The sequence below is a fragment of the Pteropus vampyrus genome, unplaced genomic scaffold (genome assembly GCF_000151845.1).
Source record: "Pteropus vampyrus isolate Shadow unplaced genomic scaffold, Pvam_2.0 Scaffold282, whole genome shotgun sequence".
Lineage (NCBI taxonomy): Eukaryota > Metazoa > Chordata > Mammalia > Chiroptera > Pteropodidae > Pteropus > Pteropus vampyrus.
Window position 1 is genome coordinate 39,783 of NW_011889063.1, and position 10,481 is coordinate 50,263.

Consider the following 10,481-nt stretch of genomic DNA (forward strand, 5'->3'; position numbering starts at 1 on the left):
CAAGGAATTTGCTTTCAGTTCGTACCAAAGGTAAAGAAGTATCAAAGGCAGCAGTGATAAGGGAAAGAGAAGTCTAATGATTTCTGAAACTCTCCGAATTTGTTCTCACTGAAGTGTGATAATAGGCATTATAATAACGCATCGAATATTTTCAAGATTAGGCAAGAAATTTAATTATTTGTGGGATGAATTTTCATCAGCAAATACAGTAATTAGGCCTTCATAAATACCCAAGATGAGCCAACCTTCAGAGTCACATCAAGGAACGGGAATTTAATGATTATTTATTTGCCTTTACTGCAGCCTGTACTGTTGGGACAGTCACTTGATACCTACCTCCTCTCATTATCCAACATCTGTGCTTTTTGTCACATTTCACAAACTCCAGTATCATCAGTAAAGACACTAATAGCCATGGTAAATACTTTTAGTATTTCAACATTTTATTTAGGAAACAAATAACAATGTGTGATATATAAAAATTATGTCTTGGCGTTAGGTTTGCTCACCACGTCAAGTGTAATTTTTCATCCTTGTGACAGTATAAGAGATTGTGACAAGGGAATCGCTGGGAGGTAGGAGAGTTTCCTGATTTGCTTCCTGGTGGTTTTTTTCCAGTTATCTGTATCATGGCTCAGTAGCCAAAGGCTGAGTTTCCTCTTTAGTTGTCAACTGCAAAAGTGAAGAAAACAGGCAACAGGAACTTCCCTGGCCATGGGGCGTGGGGGTTGTGTTTGAGGTTCCAAAGATGTCATATAATTGTAGAAGAGCACACAAAGTACTTTGTTTGAGCTTCCAGAGATTTTACATCATCAGTAGTTCTGGCCTTAACAAAATTGCTTATGGTACAAAGAAACAGGAGGAAATGGAAAAAGAATGAAACATATATCTTCGGAAACAGGTGCACTTTACAGATCTCCTTTCATTGCATGTCATGGAAATTCATTTTCCTCTACTTCTGTGAAAACACTTTTATCACATTTATTTACATACACAATAATTGAAAATTACACCTGAGATATGCATTTCTTTAGTGCTGATACACATCAGCACTAAAGAAGAACTTCTTATCAAGAAGCCAAAACTAAACAAAAAATAGATGCGACCCAACCCGTTGGTGTAAGAAGCGAGCTTTTGTGTAAGTCCTTTCTTGGCAATATCAACACAAATTCTTGTTTTTCTAGCTTTTTTCCAAGCCCTAAAAATGAAATTAAAATTTTTTATGCACTGTCTTGCAACGATGTTAGAGATGACTACAGATGTAAAGATAGTTGAGGGAGAGATAAATGAAATTACAACTATAAAACATATCCTAAGGAATGGTTTTATTTAGTTTTTCTTTTGGGGGATGGTGTGTGTTTGTTTTGTTGTTTTAAGGACCCACAGACTCCGAATTAAAAATGGAATATTTTTGAAAACTTGGCTTGTAAACTAGTTATTAAAAACTTAAAATGAACTTTTCAGTAGAAACAATGATATAAACAGAGAAACAAAAGTAATTAACTGAGAATGAGGCAGAGGCCGTCTTCCTGCTGTCCCATGAGCTCGGCACACTCCCTTGGCCTTCCAGAGTCTTGGACCTGAGAGAGACTTGGTGGCGAGGGCCGCATGGGCTCCTTTGAATGCAGTAGCTCCACAGGCACCTGACTTTGGCTCCGCTGATTTTTGTCAGTGGTAGTGACCGCTACTATTCTGTATTAAATCCCTTTCTGTTTGTATTTCCTACGCAGAGTTTTGCCCTTACCTGATACTGTGACGAAGAGGGTTTCTTCTCCAGGCTAAAGGCTCCTCCACGTGCACCCTCTCCTTCACTCATGTTTCCTTCCACTCCCGTCTGACAGGCTCATGCCCTGCCCTCAGCCTGGAAGGCTCTTCTTACATTAGCTGTGACTGTACAGAACCTGCCTTTGGCTCATTGTTATAGTGATACCAGATCAAAGTGTATCTGTATTTTGGTATTTATTTTACACAATACTGAAACACTGGTATTTACACAGTTGTTTTCTTAATAAGAGAGATTATCTACATTAGGATTGCTCAGCATGTGGAAGCACCTAATTTTACAATTGTCTTTAGATGCTACTCTGCTGAGAGAAAACTAAGGTTCCTCCGACCTTTTGGTCTGAGTCTTTCCAGTTAGATTGATTGATAAATGAGTGCAGTTAAAATCAAGTGCCCTAAGAAAGGAGGACTGGAAGGAATGGACCAAGACCTCCAGATGAAGGGACTGTGTCAAGTTTGAAGTAGGAGTTGGGCCTCTAAGACAAACAAGGGGAAAAGGGCAAAAGCCTAAGGAACAGAGAGACAGGGCACAGCTGCCCTACGTGTGTGTTAGTCATGCTCGTGCCTGAATGCCAGGCGGCCTGCCATAAGAGAGTCTGCCCTTCTGCAGAGCTGGCCTTAACAGCTCTAGCCTTTTGTCACCGGTCTGTATGTGGGTGGCATCCACCTAGATGCAGCAGTCTTGAGACGGCCCTGCTTACCGAGAGCATACAGAGGTCCCCTTATCCTTGGACTGACTTTAGAATCATTATCTTCAGCTTTAAGGTCTTTCTTTATGATTATAAAGGTAATGTGTACTTTGGAAAATGTAGCAATATAGAAAGGTCTAAACAAGAAAACAAATGCACGTGGAATCCCACTTCAAGTAATATATTGTTTAAAAATATCAAACCGTTGTTAGTACTATGCTCATATCTACGGGTGTGTGTTGTATGCGTATATACACACATGTATTTTAACATGTTTCAAGGTAATATTTGAATTTGATATGTATTTAACATGTGGTGTCATTTCCCAAGTTATCAAAAATTCTTTGTAAAAATTATTTTTAGGGCAGCCTCATAGTCCATTCCTCTAATATAGCACATTTAAGTTGCTTTAAATTTTCTTTTATAACTAATGCTGTAATGAAAATCTTTGCCTGCAGATCCTCACAGTTCTGCCTTGGAACAGATTCCTAGAAGTAGAAGAAGTAGGTCAATGCGTCAAACTCTTTGAAATCTCTTGAAACATCTTTGAAATCTCTTGAAACATCGTTCGAGAAAGGGTGCGCCAGTGTGCACTTTCAGCATGGGTGTGTAAGGGTGCCATTTGAAACCGTCATACCAGCAATAAACAGGATCAGTTATAGATTAATCTTTGTCAATTTAGTAGGCAAAAATTACCTTATCGATGTAAGATAATGCTGGAAGTTTTCCTAAACCATTCATATATGTATTGGACATTTGTACTGCTTTTCAAATCACAGTCTTTGACCATTTTTTCTGACATTATCATCAGATATTTATCCCTCTTTCATGTTGATTATGGATATTTTCCCTGCTTGCTATTTACTTTACAGTTTTGTTTATGATGTTTTTGATTTAGAAATACTTTAAATTTTTATAAGCCAAAGGAATTGTTTTGGTGATTTTATACACCCATATTACACACGCACACAGAAATCTCTATATTTTTGTTGACAACATTCTTTCCGATCCTACAGTGAGTAAACTATCCACCAATATTTTCAATATGTGTTTATGGGTTTATTTGTTTTCACCCTATGTATCTAATCTCTTTAGAAAGACTTTATTATGTGGGTTACGGAGCTAATCTTTTTTTCCCCTAATCATTGACCACTTTCCTCTTGGCTTTACAACCCTCTGTAGTAGTTATAAATAATAAAGCCTTTATTAACTTATATTGTTGTTGGTATTGTGAAAGGGAATTGTTTCCCCCACGTCGTGTTTTTGCTGTTGGTTTCTAGTTATTGGTTCTTATATATTTAGTTTTTAACTAGCTACCTTTCTGAGTTCTTGTATTAATGCTAATACTCATAAATACAAGTATCTCTCAGATCGGATTCTTTTGCATTTTTTATATAATCGTCCAGTCTATGTAGGAGGTTGATTCTGCTTCCTTTCAAATGGTGATGCTTCATTTCTATTTCTTGCCTTCTATAGCACCTGGGACTTTCAGGTCAATGCCAGTATAGATATTCAAGTAAATATATTTAATGGAGGAACCTCTGTAAACAGCATTGACTAAAATGTGTTCCACAGGATTCTCTGTTTAAAAAAATGGCAGTGGAGGAAAGTCTTATGCTTCCTCTTTGATCTAGCATTAAAAATATGATTAACAGTACAGCTTCTAGATCTAGAATACGTAATTGAATCCTAACTCTACTACTTACTAACTGTAACTTGAGACAATAACTACCCTCTCAGGCTTCAGTTTCTTCAACCGTATAAAGGGAATCGACCTCATAGGATTATTAGATTACATGAGTCAATAATATACATAAGTGCTAAGTGCTTATGATTAGCATGTAAGTGTTAGCTTTGGGGCCTAATGTCCAAGCAGAACCCTAACTGAAAACTAATCTGAGAAATGTCTTTCTTAGGTTTTCCAGACTTTGCAGTGAGACAGTCAGCCCAGAGTAGAATGGAGCAAGCTGTGCTCTTCAGCTTTGTTTAAGGCACATGCCTATCGTCTCTTGTTAAACGGTCTGGGGTGAGGACTGAGATCTCGCATCTCTAATAAGCTTCCACGTGATGCTGATGCCATGCCCGTGGGCCACACTCTGAGTGGCAAGGTGGTAGAGGATAAATAAGCCAGTCTGTAGTATTCACCATACTCGCCCTTCGGCATAGTATCAGTAATGATAAATGTGTATATCATTTATCATAAATATATATATCACATATGTATATGTATACATATACATATGAAATGATAGATGTATATGTGGAAGTTATTTAACTATTCTCCAAGAAGGGTATACTTGAACTTCTGGTAAGATATGAGAAGCCGACAGCTGTTCCCCAGGCCAAGTGATTTGCACTAGTTCCTACAACTAACGAGAACTAGAGCAGACCGGAACCCAGGTGTCCTAACTCCAAAGCCATTGTTTTTTCATGTATACAAAGAGCCCGCCCACATGACAGAGAACAGCCTCTGACAAAGCTGCTGCCCTCCTTCAGATTCTGTAGTTCAAAGCTAGATACTTGTTTTTGCCCACTTCCGTTCACATCTTTTAAAAGCAGTTTACAAGCAATGCTGTAAAAGTGCCTTGAGTCTAAATGAAGTCAGACGTGAACTTGATCTCATCTTATTCCCAAGAATGAGCAACGCAGGGAATAATTTTGCATATAAAAGGCATCTTTCGTTTTTTGTTGTTGTTGTTGTTGTTGTTTTTTACTGTTATTCAGAGTGTGGAACCTATACATAAGTATTTCTTTGGGGGGGCAGTTTTGCAATGTCTGGAAACATCTTGATTGTTAAGATTAGGAGGGGTGCCCCTGGCATTAATAGAAACAGTCCAGGGATGCTGCTAAGCTTCCTGTGACGCAAAGAACAGCGCCCTACAACAAAGCATTATCTAGCCCAAAATGTCACGAGTGCTGAAATACAGAAACCCTGCCCAAATGTATAGGGGTTCTAGAGTTTTGAGTTGTCAAGAATGATTCTCTGCTGATAAATAGTCCAATGGACGGGTGAACGTTGCTTATTTTCTGGAAGCCTGCGTTCCAGACGGGCAGCCTCTCCCAGCTGATCTCACGTCTCTCCCGGCAGCTCTCAGTGCGGCCCGCCCGCTCCGCTCATTCTCCCCTTCTGCGTCCTTCCCGCTAGCCAGCCTCTCTCCTTAAGGAGCGTCCAGTTCTCACTGTCTCCCGTTCTTCCCCACCCGTCTCAGTGCCTCGCTCTTTCGCTTTATTAGCCACCTCATCCTAAGTATTTAGTCCCTCAGAGACCCAGCTTACTCATCGTAATGGGTATAACGCTCCCACTTCTTAAAGTCCTCGCGAGGATTCAGCGACATGTTCTATACAAAAGGCGTGGCACGCCGTGGGCTCGGTGAACATCAGCGCCGTTTCTCCCGCTCCTTCCTCCAACTCTCTCCTGTTCCCCTTCTTACTCTTCTCAACTAACCACACCACAGAACTGCATTTTCAGTGCATGTGTCAGATCGCCGCAATAAATGCTGTTTACTTACTGCATAAAGTGTTAAGATTTCCTAAGTATGTTTCTCTAAAAAAACATCACCCACAGACCTAAGCCTTGGTGCTTTTTCTGTCGATCACCGTGGGTTTGCTGTTGTCATTGTGGGATGCTGACCCTCGGAAGAAGAGAGGAGGGCCACCCTCCTCTGCACAGCTACCCGGCGTCCTGGTCCAGAGCAGTGGTAACGTGACAGGAACTGAGCCCCTGGAGGCCCGAGCAGGCGCCCTGAGGCGCTGGCCGCTCTGCCTTCAGTTTCTGCCTTCCGCTCTGGGATGCCGTCTTGTCTGGCAGGAGCAGCCACAGGTCTTCAAGCCCTGAAGGGTCCCTAGCAGTCACGCTTCGCTTCATTTGGTGGGTTGTGCGCGTGCGCATGCGCACGCATGTGCACTTAAGGGAGTTGACATGCCAAAGAGTAGTTTTATTTGAGCAGAGAAACTGAATTTCTAATTAACTTGATTACAAAGATTCCTTCCACCTTCCGACCTAATTTTTCCACCCATACCTAGTATTTTCCCCCATTTAAACTCACTGGCAGCTGTGCCTTACCTTGGCATAGGAAAAGGAAATGATTGCCTGTTTCCTATGGCAACAGCTACAGCTTATCAGTTCTATGAGAGCGTGGTGCCAATGTTCTCAATATTATGGAAAACGAAAGGAAACTGTTAATATTTAACATCCAAACACAGCGTTAGGAAAATTAAATTTCTATTCGTGATTTTTAGTATATATACTTTTTGATACAATGTTTTTTAACATCTATGTTTGAGATTTTTTTCTGTTCCCTCTTCCTATTAATTAGAGAAAACTGATTTATAAAAATCTTTTGTCCTCTTGATCAAAATTTTACTTGGACATGTGCAGACCATCTACAGAGGCAGAGAATTTAAGTTCGATTTCTCATGACCCGCAGATTTCATGAGTCTGATTGATTTCAGAATTCCTTATCCATGGTTTTCAGAGGCGATAACATAAAACGGAAACTATTGTCACTGCCAGGTTGAGACTCGAGGAAGAAAGTCATTTTTAACGATGGTTGTTTGATTGTGCCTACTTTCCATAGACAAGCTATTCCATCTTGTGATAGCATACTGCACATATAATGTTATCAGTAATGTCACTACACACTCCATTAAAAAAAAAAATGTAGGTTTTAGGGAAAGTAGAAAATGTAGAAATTTTTTAACCTGCAGCTTGATTTAATCACATTCTTTTCTTTATGACCTGGTACTATTCACCGTTAATCCATTGCACAGCCCTTCTCTTAACAATTTTCTCATGACAAACTCTATTTTCTTCCCCTAAAATAGATAACTCTTTTAATATTTTTGATAGATATGGCTGAAATGGTATATATTTTTGAATACTTATCCGTTTGCATATTTGTTAGCAAATATGGTTTTAAACATCAAATCCTATTGGTTCAATTGGAAATGAATACAAATTTTAGTATTTTGAGTTTGATTGCAAAGGTTAGTTAAAGAACTAGCTGATATTCTCATTGATTTTTTCCCATCTCCTCAAAAATATTTTCCCCTTTATTTGTTCGGTGCATTTGAGTGGAAGATAAGTATGAGTGGGTGCCACGACTTTGCTTTAATTATAGATCACATATAAGCATGAAAATAAATAAATCATATAATCTATAATGCTAAAGTTAGGTGGAGCTTTTTCCAGCTGGTAAATTTTTATATTTAACATATCTTGTACATTTTATAGGAAATAAAACTGCAGCTACATTGAGTATCCAATGAGCAGGAGAACATGTCCAGCCAGCCTCTCGAGAAGTAAAGGAAATACCAGTTAAAACTGTCAGGAATGATTTTTCACCTATCAAATCGTTAAAGATTAAGGAGATGCATAGTGTGGGCTTAGCGGGACAGTGTATGAGATAAGGGTACACTAAAGTTAGTATAAACCAGGGTGGAAGACAGGGCCTCAGACCTCATGAGTAGATGCCGTTACTGCCCCCGCTTTAGAGGTATGAAAACTACAGCAAAGGCGGGTTAAGTGACATGGAAAGTCTCACAGTAAATTGCAGAATTGAGATTCAAACTCATGCTTAAAGGTAGAGCTCGCTCTTAACCACCAAGCTGGTGTTGGGCCATGAAATCAATTTAGTGGAGTGTGCTCGGGATAAAATAGGATGGGGTAGAAACAGAGTGCATCACACACTTGTTGTGAGTGTCACTTCACAGAATTTTACATGTTCTGGATCAAGAAATGCATCTCTTATTGTGGACCTCGGTCCTGATCGTTGCGCGAGCCCAGCCAGCTCTGCCCGGACTCTCTTCCCCGCTCCCCCCCTCAGCAGAGCTTCGTGTGTCACCCGTCAGCCGTCCCAGCTCTGCCTGCTCCGTAGAAAGAGCCTCCAACCCACCCCATCTTCCTCTCTCCCACCACTCTCTTCTGTGTTTGTCACAGCTCTCGTACTATTCGCAATTACCGTATTCATCTGTTCCCGTGTTTATTCTTTGCAACTTCCCGCTCCCCCCTTCATGCACTCACACTAAACCATAGTCTCTGTGAGAGCAGAGATGACATTATATGGCAAATGCTTCAGGCACTCATTTTGGCATCTCCGAGGTCATATAGATAGAGCATGTAAAAACTTGTATCCAAAACAACGCTGCTGGTAAAAACTCGATTGATATTTTGCTGAAGCAGTGTGGCTTCCCGGGGTAAACTATCATGACAAAAATTAGTTTCGAAGACAGAGGACCTTGTGTTTCATAGGAACGTACTCAATTTTCAGAAGCAACCGCAGAGAAGCTAGTAGTGGTAGTTGTACATTGAGCTAAAGAGCCCTGTAAGGCTTTTGTAAGAATTTAGGCAAGGAGCGTATTCCTTTATATGGTGCATTTCAAAACCACCACAATATCAAGAAAGTGAAAGACTAACAAACAGGATCTTAGAATACTAACTTAAATTACTTAGAATGTAATTGGTCTAAATTTGCAATTTTGTTTTTAATTTCTTTTGAGCTGAACATAGGAAACCTAGTAAATGAAGCCCAGAGCTAACATACGTTAAAATTCAGATTAGCCATTTCTACAATGGCAATGTTAAAAGATAATTTTCAAAAAGAGGTAAAATTATAGCACTCATTAAATATAAAACGGACACATTTTATTTTTAGTAAGGATTTTATTTAACTCATCGTCAATGAGGAAACCAGGCAAATGTTAAAACTGATTCAAAGGAGAAATGAAAGAAATAAAAATGAATATGGAGAAAAGATGTGTTGAAATTAACTTAAAAATGGACATGAAACGAACTGGATTTTTCCACAGTCAAGGGGAGGGCATAGTTGAACCTCCACTGCACCAGAATGTGTGCTGTCTATAGTTAAGAATTATTTTGCATTGCTATCAGTTATCTGTAATTTACAGACCTATGAAATAGCTCAAAAGCCTTGAAGGCTAAACAATATTCTAAACCAAGTTTCATTTTCCAAGGAGTTACCCCATGATTTTTTTTTTTTTTGGCTTATTCTTAATTTCCTTATAATAATAAATTTCTAAAATTTGCTACAGAGTAATTTGTAGATGATCTCTCCCTTTACAATGCCTCGTGCTGCTACAAAATATTGATTGTATTCTAATATTCTTTTGCGGGAATATTGTATACATTCAATATACCTGTGCAAATGCAGGATTTACTTATAAATGTGGCTAGGGAGCGGGGCTGTGGGGTAGGGTGGCTGTTTAAACCAGGTGTTCAGAGGGGCTCTCCGAGGCGCCCTCAGGTTAGAGACCAAAACGAAGTGAGGACTGACTTAGGTGCCCCCCCCCATCCCCCGATCCCGGCCTTGAGTCCCCCAGGAGGGGAGCCGCTTTCGAGACTCCTTAGAGACTGTGGTAACGTATCTTCTCAGCCTCTAATCTCAGTTCTTTTTCACTCATTCCCCCTTCTAGTTCTGTTTTGTTTTTTTTCATTTGTTCCTACTGTAAGCAAATTCAAATCCTTTTTAGAAAAATGAGAGGAAAACAAATTATAGACTTACTTCAGTTAGCAAGTTGCATCTTTTAAAAGGTGCAATTACACGAAACTCTTAAGGAGTATTGTATAATCACGCCTTATGATGGATTTGTTTAGATAGCTTGCTTTCTTTGTAATACCTGTTACAGTTTCTTTGCACTAAGGCATTCAGAGATTTTCAGCACAGTTCATCAGAAAGAGCTCAGATTTTATAGGCAGAAGATTCCACGTTCAGATTCTGCCTGGTCATCGGATTCTGGGGAAGCCACTTGACCCCTAGAGTCTAACCTTACCCACTTTATGGCGTTTTGTGAGGAGCAGATGTTTGGAATATGTGTTTAATAGGTTTATTGAACAGATAGCTAAAAAGCGAGGAAAGATGGGGGATTCCATTTAAAACTGTGGAAAATCAAATGAAAACAACAGGGATTTTTCTTTCTGAAGAGGTTAAAAATATTTCCCTAATAATATTCTCTTGGCCAGAGTGTGATTTAGAAGGTGAGAGTCTTCAGCAC

The 10,481-nt window shown here is 39.5% G+C and overlaps 1 protein-coding gene across 1 annotated transcript in view; it reads left to right on the top strand.

Annotated features, from left to right (window-relative positions):
* The first annotated feature begins 6 nt into the window (after window positions 1–6).
* Window positions 7–10,481, top strand: part of FAM241A (family with sequence similarity 241 member A) — a 19,030-nt gene continuing 8,555 nt past the window's right edge. The window contains exon 1 of the mRNA XM_023520865.1: window positions 7–417. Within this exon, the coding sequence (XP_023376633.1) occupies window positions 277–417 (141 nt within the window). The 5' untranslated portion in view covers window positions 7–276. The remainder of the gene's footprint in view (window positions 418–10,481) is intronic.